Here is a 17,176-nt window from a genome sequence, read left to right on the forward strand (position 1 = left end):
GCCTTATCAGCATCATGCCACTTGCCCTGCTCTAGCTTTACTTGCTGTAGGTGTCTGGCTGTAAGGTGAAGGCTGCTTATATGAGAGTTGGTACGTTGCATTATTTAATTGCCAAAAGGGGTTGGAATCAAACTGTCTCCTCCTTTCTCATTGAACAGACATTGATGATTGTTCCCCAAATAACTGTTCCCATGGAGGCACCTGCCAGGATATGGTTAACGGATTTAAGTGCGTGTGCCCCCCACAGTGGACTGGCAAGACGTGCCAGTTAGGTAAGGACCTTCCAGTGCCAGGGATCCCTGAACCCAGGTTAGCTGGCTTTGCTAATCAAAGCTGTGGAGAGAGACGGATGCATGACCAGGGTGTGAGTTCGCACTCCATCGTGCTAAGGAGTAATTTATTATCGGAAGTTTCTAGGCCTGGGAGAAATAACTTGAATACAGCTGGACTTGCTCTTTTGGCCCTGTGGGAAAGTAGTGAGATTCCTTGAACCATGTCAATCCTCTGTCCAAGGAGTGTGCAGCTGGATTCCAAGCAGGGATGATCTCATGAGGAATGAGCTGTCTGCATTCTTTTTGCCACATTTAAATCCCAGCAACTAGGCTGTGCTGGGTCCTGCACAGAAATGCCTAGTGGCTTTCTGCTGTTCTGCTGGGGACCAGTGTTTAACCAGCAGCCAGAAAGTTATCAGTTAGTGTCACTTACTGGATGCGGGTTAGGAGCAGAGCTCAGATGTGCAAAACACAGGCGACCTAGTCTGTCTTTTAGTCTGTCTTACTGAGCTGGCTTGCTGGTGGCTCCCCTTGGTGTGGTGCATCTCTGGTGGGGGGAAGGAGGTAGAAAGCCATTGCTGATTGTTCCTCTTTACTTCTTTCAGATGCAAATGAATGTGAGGCCAAACCTTGTGTAAATGCCAAATCCTGTAAGAATCTGATTGCAAGCTACTACTGTGATTGTCTTCCCGGCTGGATGGGTCAGAATTGTGACATAAGTGAGTGACTGTTTACCTTCTGAATTTTCATGAAATTTGAGTGACAAAGACACTTACTTGTCTGCCGTCCCTGGGCTTTGGGCTTCAGTTTAGGTCTCCTTCTTCCCATTTGGTGGTGCTGGGAATTGAACCGAGGGCCTCACAGATGCCAGGAAAGTGTTCTGTCACCCAGTGCTAGAAATGTTTTTGGAGAGGGAGTGGCTGTGGCAAAAAGGAAAACATACAGTTTATCAGGCTCATTAGCAGCTACAACTGCTCATACTCTGATAAAGTAGCTAAAACAATGATGTGAAGTTTCACTCCCTCAGTCTGGGAGCCTGAGGGTCCCCACCCAATATAATAACCTTATCTCATGGGAAGCACACAGGAAATCTGATTTGAAACTTTTATCTGTCCTCAGAAGGCTTTTCAATTATGCCCAGTTTCTACGTCTTATGCCTTTTTTAATAGGATCACTTATTTATTTTTCAGATATAAACGACTGCCTTGGTCAATGTCAGAATGATGCTTCCTGTCAGGTACGTTAAATCTTAAGTGAAAATCTTGACAATTGACAAGAAATCCTAAAAGATTGATGTGATGTCGGGAGGATTTGAAAGTGCAGGTGAGGGGCAGGTGTCTGGATGTTTTCTGAGGCCTCTTGGTAACCCCAGGTCCCTGTAAAGAAACCCCATAACCCAGGATGTTTGGTTTGACATTTGGCTGTTTTGGTGAATTGGCTGAAACACAGCAGTCGTGCTAAACTGCTGAAGTGTCGTGTTTGTGGAATACCTAGCCAAAAGCATGTTTCTCCCCCTTCTCCTCTTCCAGGACTTGGTTAATGGTTATCGCTGTATCTGTCCACCTGGCTATGCAGGCGATCACTGTGAGAGAGACATCGACGAATGTGCCAGCAACCCGTGTTTGAACGGGGGCCACTGTCAGAATGAAATCAACAGATTCCAGTGTCTGTGTCCCACTGGTTTCTCTGGAAACCTCTGTCAGGTGAGTGGAGAAGAGAACCTTAGATGGCCCTTCTCCCTCTTTCCCCTCCTCCTGGCTTTTGTGTCCAGGATCTTGGGACATCTGTTAACATCCTACACTAGGAGGTCTCTGCCAGCTGAATGCTGGCGGAAGGACATATTTCTTTTTTAGTGTCTATGACCCATCTGCTTGGCTCTGTGCTTGATTTTATTTCTCACTTGCCACTGTCTCCCACCCTGCCCTCTGAGTGCTTCCCTGGCTTTTTGGTGCCTGGAGCACAGACACACACAGTGTCCCTGCGTACAGGTGAATGGATGGAGGGAGGGGAGGGATCAGTTCCCAGTGTCCTAAATAATGATACTTTTGTCCTGCTCCTGACACTTGCAGCTGGACATAGATTACTGTGAGCCCAACCCCTGCCAGAATGGGGCCCAGTGCTACAATCGGGCCAGTGACTATTTCTGCAAGTGCCCCCAGGACTATGAGGGCAAGAACTGCTCGCACCTGAAAGACCACTGCCGCACGACCCCTTGTGAAGGTACCGCCCTTGCCAGCACCCAGCTGTCTCCCTCCATACCCCTTCTGTCAGCCACATGCCTCTCCCCCTTAATGATCTCAGAGATAGCGTGGAGGTGAGGAATCTTCTCTGATCACTTAGGGAAGCCAGAACATGTGGGAGCAATCCATTCTGGCCTCTGGTGGAGGACCCATGTGTTATGTGGAGCCCAGGGGAGAGCGCATGAAAGCCGTTTGTCATTCTGGTCCTGGGTGGGCTGATTTGCAGCCCCAAGGCAGAGCCCCCAGAGCCAGAGCAGCACTGTCGGGGCTCTGTGCAGCTGTAGGGATGTTCCTCTTCTCAGTTAAGCCTAACTGCAGTGTCATGAGAGCTAGGGGCCATATGTGGCCACTGAACATGTGGACCATGACTGGGGCAGCTAGGACACTATTTAATTTTAGCTCATTTAGATCTAGATAGCCACATGTAGCCCATGGCTGCTATATTAGGCGGCACAAGCTTAATTAGAGCCTCTCTAAGTTTATCCTCCAGCCTTGCTTAAGTTAGATTAAGGAAGGAAGCAGAGGTGATCTCTTTCCAAAATGGGCAGATGGCAGAGGTGGGGTGAGGGGGCCCATAGGCGGGTATCCTTCTTGACTAATGGTGACAGAATGCTTTAAAGAGTTCACCTGGCATCTCAGCTTTGCTCATCATAGCGCAAGAAGGCAGTTGGAGTCCTGGTCCCTGCGGTGCCTCTTGACTTCTTACCCTCATTAGCCAGAGGGTGCCCAGCTCCTGAACGGAGGCGTGGCTTCAGTCCTTTGCTTAGGAATGCTGTGGCTTCGATCTGATCCCGAGCCTGTCTTCTAGTGATTGATAGCTGCACCGTGGCGATGGCTTCCAACGACACACCTGAAGGGGTGCGGTATATCTCCTCTAACGTGTGTGGTCCCCACGGGAAGTGCAAGAGCCAATCGGGAGGCAAATTCACCTGTGACTGTAACAAAGGCTTCACGGGAACATACTGCCATGAAAGTAAGACCCTTTGCTGGGGAGTGGGAGCATTTGAGTTCCGTTACCTCAGTCAGAGATGAAGGTTGAAGTGACCTTTACATTTACCATGATGGTTAAAGTCTGAGACTGAGGTTGGATTTGGTTGACTAGATCATTCTAGTGCCTCCGAGTCTCCATATCTATTCTGGAGTGTTCTGGAATCTTACTAATTTGAGCGGTCCCTCTTCTCCGTAGAAGTTTCTGCCTAGGCCACCAAGTAACTGCAAGTGAGGGTGTCACATTAAAATGGGGGAGGCACCATCTGGAAGCTTCTGTCTCACTGGAGAGAGTAGGTTAGAATAGAGGCACTGGGTGCATTTTCTCATGAAAACCACAAGTCAGGGTTTGGTCGGGGTGTTCTTTGCCCTTCAGTTCCTCACGTTTGTTGTTTTCTTCCTTTCACAGATATTAATGACTGCGAAAGCAACCCCTGTCGAAACGGTGGCACTTGTATCGATGGTGTCAACTCCTACAAGTGTATCTGTAGCGATGGTTGGGAGGGAGCCTACTGTGAAACCAGTGAGTCTCAAGTTCTTTGGGACTTTGGGGTGGGGGAGACCCCTTTAATCTGGGATGCTTTCCTTGCAGTGGAAATTTCTGAAGATCAGTCCCCAACAATTTCTGCAGTGGGACTTCAAAGCTTAATTTTTATTGCTGACAGACCTTTGCTGGGGAGCTCTAGAATTAAACTAAAAACAAAGATAGCACATATCCCTGCTTGCAAGGAAAGGCACTTTTGTTTAACTTCTTTCCATATTGATTTTAATTTTCATAGGAATTTTAGAAGGCTATGTCTTTTCTTGTCTAACTTGTGGTATTCAGAGTTGGGAGTTGCTTTATCTCATGAAAAGGGACAGCTGTGGAAAGCATGGGTTAGGGGAGGCTGTTGGAGAGTGAATGGTCCTGGGGTCATCTTCAGTTCATGTCTGCTCTTTGGTTCTAGATATTAATGACTGCAGCCAGAACCCCTGCCACAATGGGGGCACATGTCGAGACCTGGTCAACGATTTTTACTGTGACTGTAAAAATGGGTGGAAAGGAAAGACCTGCCACTCACGTAAGTATTCGCCAGCTTGAGTCCTGCCTGGCTTTGTACTCTTTGGGAGGCACTAGCAGGGGCTCACACAGGTATGTTCTTCCTCCAGGTGACAGCCAGTGTGATGAGGCCACATGCAACAATGGTGGCACCTGCTATGATGAAGGGGATGCGTTTAAGTGCATGTGTCCTGGGGGCTGGGAAGGAACGACCTGCAACATAGGTAACTTTTTCCCTGCCAAGTGTCTGTTGGCGAGCTGCTGGGTCTGGGTCCTGCCCTTCCAGACAGTTTCTGGGTCCTCACTGTGGGTGGTCTTGTCCCTGTCTTGCAGCCAGAAACAGTAGCTGTCTGCCCAGCCCCTGCCATAATGGGGGCACCTGCGTGGTCAATGGCGAGTCCTTCACATGCGTCTGCAAAGAAGGCTGGGAGGGGCCCATCTGTACCCAGAGTGAGTGTCCTGCCCCTTGTACTCTCCCAGGGTCTGGAGCATATCCTGACACCCTTGGGGACTTGCAATCGAAACCAGAAGCAGTGGTGTTTGATGTCTGCATCTGTATCACCTGGGTCTGTATTAATGACTTGATGGGCTACAGCCCTGACCTGGGCATGAGAAAGTGGCCGATGAGATAAGTGGAGACAGATGGCGTCTCGGTTCCCAGCTCTGGGGCTGACCAGCAGCCTGCTGTCTTCCATTCTCACACACTCCACAGTCCCCTCCCTGGGCCTCTTCCTGTGTACATATGTCCCACAGCAAATGAAACTAGTGTCCTGCAGGCCTGGTTCCAATTCAGCAGAGGTTTTAAGCATATTTGGCTGGTGTTAACCGAGACTTTATCATTTGGGCATTGTAGAAATAAATGATGTTTTCACATAGGGCTAAGACCCCTTTCCCAGCTGAAGTCCTTACTGTCGCCTTTCCTTTGCAGATACCAATGACTGCAGCCCTCACCCTTGGTAAGTGTGATAACTTTGAGGCTGGCACTTGGTGGCTGTAGCATGCAAGGGATCTCCTGGGGATCCTGTTTAAAGTTCGGGTTCTGATTCAGGAGGTCTGGGGTGGGGCTTTGCTTTTCTAACAAGCTCCCAGGTGACCCCCATCCTGCTGCTTCATGGACCACACTGTAATTAGCCAGGTTGTGTTTTCATTTAGTGCAGCAATTCTCAACCTTGGCTGCACATAGGAATCGCCCAGGGAGCTTTCAAAAGCTCCCGAGACCTAGGAAATGAGATTCTCCGGGATGGGGCCGAGGTGTCAGTGTTCGTAAAGCTCCCTGGGTAGGGGTCGAGCACTGCCAGTGGTGGAGATAAGGACTGTAGCTGGCATGGATGGCTGTGTGTGACAGAAGGCGACATGGGCCGGGAAGCTGCTAACTGAGCTGTGGTCTCTGTTTTCTTCTTAGTTATAACAGTGGCACCTGTGTGGATGGGGACAACTGGTACCGGTGTGAATGTGCACCGGGTTTTGCTGGGCCAGACTGCAGAATAAGTAAGGAGTACCCCATCTGCTCTTCTTAATTGCTTTCCTCCCTGCTTCCCTCCCTCACATTAGATTTTTTGCATCTTTAAAAACAGCTAAGGCCATGGTTCTCTTTAAGCAACCCTGACAAAGCAGGTAACCTGCCTCCAGCCAGGGTGAGGGTACCTGGTTTGGTCCTCCCAGATATCATGCATGGTCCCCTGTGGCACAGCCTCTTTGTTCCTCAGGCGAGTGCTAGCCACAGAGTCTGACAATTAAGCTTTTGCTTGCGACTAACTTGAAACTGTGGACAAGCAGATCCTAACTGCAGCGACTCTAACACAGAAGGAGGGGCCTGGCCTGTGGCTTCAGGGACTGGGCCACCTTGGGTTCTGGAGAAGTGATGAAAGCAGATAAGTGGGAGACAAACAATGTAGTTTCTCAGAGAGCTGGAAGTTTATTTTTTGTTGTGAGCTTTTGACCTACATTCTACATGCTGTTTCTTTTACCAAGAAATGGTAATTGAATAGTTGTGTTAGTGTTTCTTAGTTTTTGTCCTCAGATTGTTTGAAATTTTGCTGGTGCTTGAAACCTCTAGATCGGGACTTTAGCACTAGGTGGGGACAGTTTGGAACAGTTAGATGTTCCTATAATGAGAAGTGACAACAGGCCCACATTGGGCCATATTGGGCCTGTTGCCTGTTACTAAAAATAGTTTTCAACAACAACAACAAAATATATATATATGTTTTTTTTTTTTTTTTTTTTAGTACTAGGGATTACACACAGGGCTTTTGCACTGAGCTACACTCTCAACCCTCACCTTTTTTGAGACAGTCTTGCTGTGTTGCTCAGGCTGGGCTCAGTCCTCCTGCGTCATCCTCCCAGGATGCTGGGAGCATGTACCCGGCTTAAAGTTCTACTGGAACACAGCCACATTTCCTGGTTTACCTGCTGTCTGTGGCTACTTTGATGACACCACAACAGAACTGAGTGGTTTACACAAAGACTCTGTGGTCTGCAAAGCCTAAAATATTTACTGACCTTTTGAGGAAAGTTTGCTGGCCCTGCTCTAAACTGTACTGTCAGAAAATGAGAAACTTAAGTTAAAGTTGCTGCCTCTCAGCTGTTAGAAGTCGGAATGATGACACTGGGGGGGGGGTGCGTCCCTGGTAGCGCCTTTTTGGGAGATGAATGATTCATTTTTTTACTTGGGCACTGGTTACACAAGTGAAAATTCACCAAGCCTGTATGACTCGAATGCTTTTCTGTGTCTATAAAAAGCTCTGCCAGTGCCATAGAGCCTAAGCTTGAACCGTTTTTTCTAGACATCAATGAGTGCCAGTCTTCACCTTGTGCTTTCGGAGCAACCTGTGTGGATGAGATCAATGGCTACCGGTGTGTCTGCCCTCCAGGCCATACTGGTGCCAAGTGCCAAGAAGGTATGTGTACCAGGTCCCCGCTGCCACCCTAGTGCCTTCTGGCATGAGCAGTTTGACTACATCTGAGTGGATGTCATGCTCAGGGAGAGGCGCGCAGCGGAGGCTGCAGGGAGGGGAGCCCATCGGGCAGCTGTTGAGTTCGGTCAGCTCTTTGTGTAATGATACCATGTAACAAGCCATTTGAAAACCTGGCAGGAGGCAGTAAGCACTGATTTTTGTTGGTGGTGGACAGAGTGGGTATGCTGTGGGTGGAGTCCAGGTTGACCAGCCAGTGGCCCTCTGTGGGCATGCTGTCTTCTTAGCAGGTACATGAGAGTCACCACGCTTGGTGGTGAGAGCCCGGTTAAAGGGTGTCTCAGGTCACACCTCCAAACAAGTCACATGGCTGGGTGAAGGTGTCAGTGAGGGAAGGGAGCATGCATACCCAATGTAGGAGGAACTCATCACATGACCCAGGGTATGGGTGTAACTGTTTCATAACAGGGAGCGTATAGAGTATTAAGAACCCATGGTCTGGTCTGCGGAAGAAAAAACTCCTCACACACCTCCACCTCTCAGTTTCAGGAAAACCTTGCATCACCATGGGGAGCATGATACCCGATGGAGCCAAGTGGGATGACGACTGTAATGCCTGCCAGTGCCTGAATGGTCGGATTGCCTGCTCCAAGGTAAGGCATGAGGAGGGTGGCAGAATTTCCCACAGGCCACACAGTCAGGGGTGGACTTCTGGCTAAGCTTCGGGCTTCTGATTTCCTTTCTGTAGGTCTGGTGCGGCCCTCGACCTTGTCTGGTCCATAGAGGGCACAGTGAGTGCCCCAGTGGGCAGAGCTGCATTCCCATCCTGGATGACCAGTGCTTCGTGCGCCCCTGCACTGGTGTGGGCGAGTGTCACTCCTCCAGTCTGCAGCCAGTGAAGACCAAGTGCACCTCCGACTCCTACTACCAGAACAACTGTGCAAACATCACCTTCACCTTTAACAAGGAGATGATGTCGCCGGTAGGTAACAACCATTGCTGGGAATGGTGTGTGTGTGTGCTCCTTTTAAAGAGCATCACAGGCTAGGATCTACTTCTCTTTAGCCTAAATTCTTGTCCTCAGCAGTGAGGATTTTAGCCAGTGTTTAACAAGAACATCAGCCCCCTTTTTTCTTTTCCTTCCAATATCTTACATGTATAAATTTTTAAAAAATCGTTCTAGGGTCTTACCACGGAGCACATTTGCAGTGAACTAAGAAATCTGAATATTCTGAAGAATGTGTCTGCTGAGTATTCCATCTACATAGCTTGCGAGCCCTCCCCTTCAGCAAACAATGAGATACATGTGGCCATTGTGAGTAGAAGACCCGTTTACGTGTGTTGATTGCCCGGGAGTTAAACTTCAGTTAGCCAGTATCAAATGGAGCAGTTACATTGAAAACATATGTTGTCCTATAGTTTTAAATAAAGGCTTCCATTAAGTATCCCCCAAGTCAAGTTTGACAATTCTTTTTCCAGTCTGCTGAAGACATACGAGATGATGGAAACCCTATCAAGGAAATCACGGACAAAATAATCGATCTTGTTAGTAAACGTGATGGAAACAGCTCACTTATTGCTGCTGTTGCAGAAGTGAGAGTTCAGAGGCGGCCTCTGAAGAACAGGACGGGTGAGTGTCAAGTGGGGCAGGCCCTTTTTTGTGATGCCTGTCAAACCCATCTCATTACACCGTGCAGCAAAGCCTGCAAGGTTAGGGAATTATCTGACAGTGCTCCCTCCCATCTCCCAGAGCCTCCTGATGAGACAGCTGAAGTCAGCCAACTTGATCAAGGTCACAGGGTGTTGGGGGCACAGGTCCACCTGACTTTTTCCCCTGCCAACAGCTATGTGTTCTTGCTGACGGGCTCCCACCTGAGAGGTGTTGTCTAGGTTTACCACAGAGCCCTGGTGCAGAGCTACCCTGAGTCCTGGGAGGCACTGGTTGGATGCCTCCTTGATGGCCCTCTCCGCCTGACACTTGGCCTCCCCTTTTAAGGCCTCAAGCACTAGCATTCTTGCTAGGCCAAAAAAGGGCACATAGCCACGGGACATTTAATTGCCCATGTTTGGAGCAGGGTTTTGGTAATTCTGAAAACCTGCTTCAGTCATGAGCTAGCCGAGTAGCCAAATTCCCCTAGACTCCCACACCTGTTCTCCCATGTGGTGTCAGAGACTGCAAGAGCTGCCGCCCTGCCTGGTCCCTCTGGGAACAAGTGTCAGGGTCTCCAAGGGCCCTGATGCCTCCCAGCTCTTGCTTACCAAGCTGTGATGTGACAATATGCAATTGTGAAAAGGGACTTGCCCCCACACTGCCCTCTTCGGGGATCGAGGACAGGAGAATCCTGTTGGTATTCTTTTGTTCCCATAGTGTGATGTTTTTTTTTTTTTTTTCTTTTGAGAGTTAATTGGTTCTGTGCTTGCCCTACAGATTTCCTGGTTCCTCTGCTGAGCTCAGTCTTGACGGTGGCTTGGATCTGTTGCCTGGTGACGGCCTTTTACTGGTGTGTGCGGAAGCGGCGGAAGCCAAGCAGCCACACACTCTCAGCCTCAGAGGACAACACCACCAACAACGTGCGTGAACAGCTGAACCAGATCAAAAACCCCATAGAGAAACATGGAGCCAACACGGTCCCCATAAAGGATTATGAGAACAAAAACTCCAAAATGTCTAAGATAAGGACACACAACTCGGAAGTTGAAGAGGATGACATGGATAAACACCAGCAGAAAGCCCGGTTTGCCAAGCAGCCAGTGTACACACTAGTAGACAGAGAGGAGAAGCCCCCCAATGGCACGCCGACTAAGCACCCCAATTGGACAAATAAACAGGACAACAGGGACTTGGAGAGTGCCCAAAGCCTAAACCGGATGGAGTACATCGTATAGCAGACCTTGGGCACTGCCACCTCTAGGTAGAATCGGAGGGCACTTGGGGCTTGTAGTTCTTTAAACTGTCATGTGTCACGCTCCGAGGCTGTTGTTGACCTAGAATCCTTGTGTTAATTTAAGTTTTGACAAGCTGGCTTACACTGGCAATGGTAGTTTCTGTGGTTGGCTGGGAAATCGGGCACTGCATCTCACAGCTATGCAAAAACCAGTGGCGAGTGCCCTGGGTGTGTGTCACGCCCTCTGCTGCCGGCACATGGCCATGAGGCTCCCAGGACACTGCCCAGCCCCCCAGGCCTTGAGCTTCCACTTCTGCCAGATGTGCTGATGGTGAGGCAGTCTTAGGATCATAGTTTTATTTATATTTATTGACTCTTGAGTTGTTTTTGTATATTGGTTTTATGATGACGTACAAGTAGTTCTGTATTTGAAAGTGCCTTTGCAGCTCAGAACCACAGCAACTATCACAAATGAGTTTATTATTTATTTTTTTTATTGTATTTTTTTGTTGGGGGAGGGGGGACCCTGATGTCAGCTGTTGCTGGTAAAATGAAGAATTTAAAGAGGAAATGTGTCAAAAGTAGAATTTTTGTATAGTTATGTAAATAATTCTTTTTTATTAATCACTGTGTATATTTGATTTATTAACTTAATAATCAAGAGCCTTAAAACATCATTCCTTTTTATTTATATGTACGTTTAGAACTGAAGGTTTTTGATAGCATTGTAAGCATATGGCTTTTTTTTAAAAATTTTTTTTGGGGGGGACTTTTCTTACTACTTGTTGCCTATAAGCCAAAATTAAGGTGTTTGAAAATAGTTTTATCTTAAAACGTTAGGATGGGCTTCTGTGCCTGGGATACTGATCGAATTTTGTTTGTACGATGTCAGATGTTAAAACACCTTCTATATAGCATCACTTTAAGACACGTTTTAAGGACTGACTGAGGCAGTTTGAGAATTAGTCTAGAACAGGTTTTTTTGTTTTGTTTTTTCCTCTGCTTTAGACTTGAAGAGACAGGCAGGTGATCTGCTACCGAGCAGTTTAAGGGAACAAGTTAAACTATGACTTAACGTAGCCAAAATGTGAGTGGTTGAATATCATTAAAAATAGCCAATTAATTGTGTGAAGTTGGAAGCATACCAATCTTATTTTGTAAATTCTGATTTATTTTCACCATTCGTATGTAATACCAAACCACTTGTAAATTGGATACTTTTTTGATATCTACTGCATTTAGGGAGTATTCTAATAAGCTAGTTGAATACTTGAAGCATAAAATGTCCAGTAAGATCACTGTTTAGATTTACCATAGAGTACACTGCCTGCCTTAAGTGAGGAAATCAAAAGTGCTATTACAAAGTTTAAAATCAAAAAGGCTTATAAAACAGAGTAATCTTGTGGGTTCACCTTTGAGACCGTGAAGATACTTTGTATTGTCCTATTAGTGTTATATGAACATAAAAATGCATCTTTGATGTGTTGTTCCTGGCAATAAATTTTGAAAAGTAATATTTATTAAATTTTTTGTATGAAAACACGCAACAGTGTGGCCTCTTCTGAGCTGATGCAGTCCTGCCTGGGTTTGCTGGAGGCCTTTGCTACCCTGACTGATACGTGCTGGTCATTGTGCCGACCAGGACAGGGGTGAAGAACTGAAAGGCTTTTCAACCACAAAACTTGCTAGAGTGGTCAAGAAACCTTAGGGCCTCTGAAGGTGAAGCTGGAGCTGTGGGAGCCGATCCCTTGTTTTTCAGTGGCAAGTGTGAATACTGCTGGAATAAACAGCACTGGATTAATGGTGCCCAGGGTGGAGGTGAATCGTTTGGGAGCATTCATAGGAAATGCTCACTGCACTAGAGGGGTTTTAAACACTTTGAAATTGGTACTGGGGGTGACGAGGGAGACCGACACTCCCCTCCCAGCCATCACAGACCACGCCCTTACAGCTTCTGGTGCTTTGTACCCTGTAGGTGGTTAGTTTTGTAGCCCCTGCACAGTGGGTAGTAGTTGGAAGTTCTTGGTGTTAGGGCCCCATGGGCTGGCCTCACCATGCAGCCTTGGGGTGTTGTCTGCTTGGTCTTCCGTGAGGTTCCAGGGTTTCAAGGTTCCAACGCCTCAAAGAAGTGTTGCTGTTTGCTGTTGGCTTCCAGCCCCCAGGAGCCACACTGGTAGAGAGCCTTCCTGCCGCCGAACTGTGGGGTGGGGAAGCTCTGCCTCCCACGTGTGTGCTGCAAGGAGCTGCGGCGTCAGAAGTGGACAGCATCCAGCAGCTGTGTGGAGTCACTGGGGTTCTTGGCTTTTGCTTAGGAAGCCAAAGCTTACTGTTCTTGAACTGTTGCCCCAGAGCTTCAGCATTCAGGCCTGGATCCTGTCTGGAGTCCTCACAGTGAAACTCCAACTGGCACAATGAACTTCTGTGGGAAATGGTGACTGGGATGCTTTTCTTAGATTTCTTTTTACTAATGGAATAGAACTTGTTCTCAGATGGGCAACTTGTTCAATCATGGATGACAGATGAGTTTTGTGCCCTTGGTCCCTGTGCATAAGGAGACACTAGAAGGACTGAGAATCTGATGGCCCTTGGTGGCCCATACTCTATGGCAGCTCACTGAGAGGCCCTGCAACAGACTCAGCATGGATAAGGCTACATTCCCACGGTGGCATTCTGCCCTGGTGTGTAGCAACCCTTTGTCATTAATCCTTGCCAGTAGGCAGCTGGTTTCTGCAGGGTTGAGGGAAGGAGCGATACAGACCCGTAAGCTGGGAGACAGTCTGGTTTAGCAGCACTGACTTCAAACACCATCCTGAAGCAATACCTTGTTCTGGTGGTTTGTAAACTTGGATTCTGCAAGACCCCAGAATTCCTTGGGAAGCTGCCAAATGATTTTGTGCCAAGAAAAAAAAAAAATTAATGAGCTTTTGCAATTCTTCATTCCAGGAGGGAAGTGATCTTGAGATTTGAGGTGTTGTCTTAACGAGCCTTCCATCCCAGACACTCTGGTAGGAGGTTACAGATCAGACTCCTCGGCAAGGCGAAAAGTCAGGATCCAAACTGTGGAGAGAGACGGAAGCAGGCAGCAAAGTCCTGGTTATCCAGGGATTAGGGGTGTAGAAAAGGGATTCTCCTTTACCACTTCCTGTGAACATTTTCAGCACTCACTAAAGGAGCCTGGAAGAGAATCTTCTACCCAGAAACATGGCTAACTACAAGATTCTACTGTTATACTGTGAAATTCCAAGAAAGAATGAACTCAGAGCTGGGTGCTTTAGGAAGGAAAACTGTCCTGAGACTCAAGACTTACACAGTCCAGAGGTACAGACTTACACTGGAATAGAAAAGAAAAATGATCAGAAGAGTGACTCGGCAAGTGAGTCTCTCTCAATTGCAGATATTCAGGTCAGGTCTGGCTGATAAGCTGCTCAGACTCACTAAATTTAGGCTAAAAATCTACATTTTTAACAAACAGCCCTGTTCCTCTTCTGTAGTGTATGTCTGGTAAAACTGGAGAATAATCATATTAAAGTTCTAAAGTATAAGCTCTTCATTAATTACAATGTTTTTCCTCCTCATTAAACTGAATTAAATAACCTGGAAGCCAGTTTGCTGTAAAATTGCCACCTGACATCATTTTTAAGTAAAATAATTACACAGCCCCTTGAGCAAGTTGTGGTCTAAATGCTTCGTCCTTACTCGCTCATTTGAGGGGTCAGTGAGTCAAAGCTCAAGTTTCTATTAATATTTCTTATGTACCAAAGAGCCAGAGGAATGAACATATAGGTTTCCTACCTTTCTAAATGGCTTACACCTGTTTGTCAAATAGTTAACAAGTGTGCAACTAAAAACCAGTTACCTTTAAAGAAAAAAAAGTCCTACAAGCCTATAGGGGTTTGAAGTTGGGCTGAGCAATAGTCCACCACTTCCGTTCAGACTGTGAGTCTCTTGCCTTCACTGGGAATGAGAAACAGGAGTTCAGAGGTTCTCGGTCTGGGAAGACACAAACACATGGGTTATGGGAACCTCCTCCTGCTAATGTGTATTTATACTGTGTAAGCTCTGATTCATCCAAGCATTGGAACAGAAATCTGCTTCCTGAGGTTCTGTTTTTAAATAGACAGTTTGCAAAAACAACAGTTATTTTTCTTAACATTTTTTTTCCACTCCACAAGCAGTTAAACATCCCTGCTCAGACTATGTCAGTCTCCAACAATGCTAACCGCTTGAGAGTGTGAGGCGAAGGGTGCTCCTAGGCAGTTCTTTAGGGTTGTGACCCCAGAAGTCTTAACACAGTTCACAAACTATTAGAGCAATCTTATTGCATCACTTCAAATCCTTGAGATATCTCTGGGCATATTAAAAATAACAAAGTGTGTGTGTGTGTGTGTGTGTGTGTGTACGCGCCTGTGTGTAGGTGTATGCAGTGATGTCTGTGGTGCTGCCTGGCTGAGGGGCCTGAACACCTGCCTGGCATCCTCTGAGAGCCTGTTGAAAGGGTGAGGCTCCCTTGCCTTGGACATACATTCTATCTGTATTACTTGCTCTTGCATGCCGAGCACAACCTTCCTGGCATAGAATATGTTTCTTTCAAGTCCAAAGCAGCTTCACAAGTCTCAAATTATGTGTCATTAATGCATGGGTCCAGTATTAACCTGTGATATGCAAGTCAGGAAAATTAACTTGGAGAGTAAAGGCTCTTAAATCCATTAAGAGCTTTGAATGGAAGTCTGCCCACTGCCTCTCCACCCCCTGCAAATATCCATACCAGGGCACCCGATGGTTGTATTATTCACAGAACAAGTCAGATGCCAGCAACATGAAAGTAACAGCTTTGTTTTAAACAGAAGCTCTCCTGACAGGGCCAGTGGGGTTCACTGGTGATTCCAGAGGGAGACACAGGTTTGCAGCTGGCTTCCTAATGACTACTCAGGCAACCAAACCCATTGGTTCACTCTATTTTACAACCAAAGGGTGAAATGTTGCTTTGTCTAATACTTGCTAGGTGCAGTTAAAAAGCATTTTAGACTCAGTGATTGTTAATGCAATCCACTAAAGGATCCAGTAAAGCATCCAACTCCTGCTACTTTCCCAGAAGGGGAAACAGGTCTAGAGAGGTCCTGGGATTTCTCATACAATTAGTGACAGCGAGGGTTAGGACTTGAGGTTTCTGAATCCTGGGCTGCTGTGTTTTGTGCCTCCTCCAGGAATATCCTAGGTTATACCAAGATCTTGCCTTGGGCATGATTTGCAAGGGTAAAGTGCTGGGAGAACTGCACTAACAAAAGATGCAAGGGTTCTAGGGAAGTGGCAGGGAGCAATGGCAGTGTCACTGGCATGAGGTAGCTCTGATTACAAAGTGGCACCCTTACAAATTGGGGATGGGTATTTTCTGAATCAAAGGCAGATTAAGCCCTGTTCTTTTGTAGGTTATTCCTTTGTTCTTGGGAAGTTTCAGATTTCCTTTTTAGATTCCACTTCATAGGATTAGGAAATAAACTGCAGGAAAGGGATTCGGAAAGGAAACACACACCCACTCCCATCAGACCTCACTTGGCATGTGTGCATACATGTCCACACATGTGTACCCATGCATGTGCATTTTCCTGCTGTGCAGGACTTTACTGCTATTCCCTGTGCCTGGGACTCAACTGCCAGGGTCCTGGGTGGGATCAGGTGATTGCACTGACAATTAGGCCTCACTGTAGGGTCTCTGCAATGCTCCGCCTCCCCTGGCAGGTCCCTAACAGGTTATCTGGGAAATCATCTGAGTGTTTGAAAATCCTAAAATCCAAATGGTCAACTATGACAAAGCTCAGTGGGTCTGGTGTGCAGCTGGGCCAGCATACACACTCTGGGGAGTTCTTACAACTGCCTATAGGTAGCTCTGCTTTCTCTGGTGACACCCCCAAAAGCTTGCTGCCCTGTTCTCTCCCCACACAGTGCTGACAGATTAGAAACCCCTCCAGAGGTCATTTCTAATCTGTCTGCTGTGTCACTGTATGCCAGGATTGTGCAGAAGTTTTCCCTTCACAGAGGCACCCACCCAGATTAACTTGGAAAAACCTTAAGTCAGAAACTTTCCAAGTCTAAGACATGAACCCTCGGCCTCTACAGGGGCTTCCACTGGCTCAGCAGTGATGTTTTTCAAGTAGTTTGCTGGAAATTCAAGACAGAAAGCAGAAAAGAGCACAAATGTGAAAGAGTATACAGCTGTGCTCAGAGGAAGGCAAAGTGCCTCTGAATGAAGGAAAGGGCCAGGAGGGGATAGGGTGAGACCTCGCCCCCAGGCTTTTCCACATTTGTGCTCTAGTGCTTCCCAGCAGCCTGTGGCTCTCAGTTGAACAGTGCTGGCCGTATGGTGCTGTCGAAGCACTCTTGCACATTTCCTCCACAATAACCTGCCTTCACATAGCCTGATCTGTCGCCTGACTGTGACTGTCAGCTTCTTGGTATGCAAAGTCAGGCTGTACGCTGGCTTGCTAGGGGTGTGCACTCTGGAGCCAGACTTCCTGGACTCCAGTCAAAGCTCTTCCTTCCCAGTTCCTGGTTGCAATTTTTCCTTTGTGGCCTAACTACTGCTTCTGGGTTTTGGAGCTGGACAGATTCTGAAGGCCCTGCCACTTACTAACTGGAGAAAGTTTCCAAAAACTCTGCTTCAGTTTCTTCATCTGTCAGGGTGACGATGCGCATGTTCCCTGTAGCATGCATGAAAAGGTAGGAAGACCACCACTCTCCATGTTTTCTCCAAGCAACCTGTGCTATGCTAAGTCCATGGAAAGATTAAGGGACTAGATTCCAACACCTGCTGCCTTTCTCACCATTAAACTGGTCTTGTCAG

At 47.2% G+C, this 17,176-nt stretch overlaps 2 protein-coding genes across 2 annotated transcripts in view; one reads left to right on the forward strand and one right to left on the reverse strand.

Annotated features, from left to right (window-relative positions):
• Nucleotides 1–3,322, reverse strand: part of LOC111753432 (uncharacterized) — a 49,173-nt gene extending 45,851 nt beyond the window's left edge. The window contains exons 1-2 of the transcript XR_010047494.1: nucleotides 3,140–3,322; nucleotides 1,049–1,192 (exon numbers count right to left, since the gene is read on the reverse strand). The gene's annotated coding sequence lies outside the window, so the exon portion shown is untranslated. The remainder of the gene's footprint in view (nucleotides 1–1,048; nucleotides 1,193–3,139) is intronic.
• Jag1 (jagged canonical Notch ligand 1) overlaps nucleotides 1–11,880 on the forward strand; it is a 34,283-nt gene extending 22,403 nt beyond the window's left edge. Inside the window, exons 9-26 of the mRNA XM_003476557.5 lie at nucleotides 159–272; nucleotides 878–991; nucleotides 1,463–1,509; nucleotides 1,802–1,975; nucleotides 2,342–2,492; nucleotides 3,321–3,485; nucleotides 3,909–4,022; nucleotides 4,447–4,560; nucleotides 4,649–4,762; nucleotides 4,872–4,988; nucleotides 5,467–5,494; nucleotides 5,941–6,026; nucleotides 7,325–7,438; nucleotides 7,997–8,106; nucleotides 8,202–8,435; nucleotides 8,637–8,768; nucleotides 8,933–9,083; nucleotides 9,882–11,880. Coding sequence (XP_003476605.1) covers nucleotides 159–272; nucleotides 878–991; nucleotides 1,463–1,509; nucleotides 1,802–1,975; nucleotides 2,342–2,492; nucleotides 3,321–3,485; nucleotides 3,909–4,022; nucleotides 4,447–4,560; nucleotides 4,649–4,762; nucleotides 4,872–4,988; nucleotides 5,467–5,494; nucleotides 5,941–6,026; nucleotides 7,325–7,438; nucleotides 7,997–8,106; nucleotides 8,202–8,435; nucleotides 8,637–8,768; nucleotides 8,933–9,083; nucleotides 9,882–10,339 — 2,537 coding nt within the window. The 3' untranslated portion in view covers nucleotides 10,340–11,880. The remainder of the gene's footprint in view (nucleotides 1–158; nucleotides 273–877; nucleotides 992–1,462; nucleotides 1,510–1,801; nucleotides 1,976–2,341; nucleotides 2,493–3,320; nucleotides 3,486–3,908; nucleotides 4,023–4,446; nucleotides 4,561–4,648; nucleotides 4,763–4,871; nucleotides 4,989–5,466; nucleotides 5,495–5,940; nucleotides 6,027–7,324; nucleotides 7,439–7,996; nucleotides 8,107–8,201; nucleotides 8,436–8,636; nucleotides 8,769–8,932; nucleotides 9,084–9,881) is intronic.
• Nucleotides 11,881–17,176: the final 5,296 nt, after the last annotated feature.

The sequence above is a fragment of the Cavia porcellus genome, unplaced genomic scaffold (genome assembly GCF_034190915.1).
Source record: "Cavia porcellus strain 051 isolate PalLab524CR breed Dunkin Hartley unplaced genomic scaffold, mCavPor4.1 scaffold_5, whole genome shotgun sequence".
Classification (NCBI taxonomy): Eukaryota; Metazoa; Chordata; class Mammalia; order Rodentia; family Caviidae; genus Cavia; species Cavia porcellus.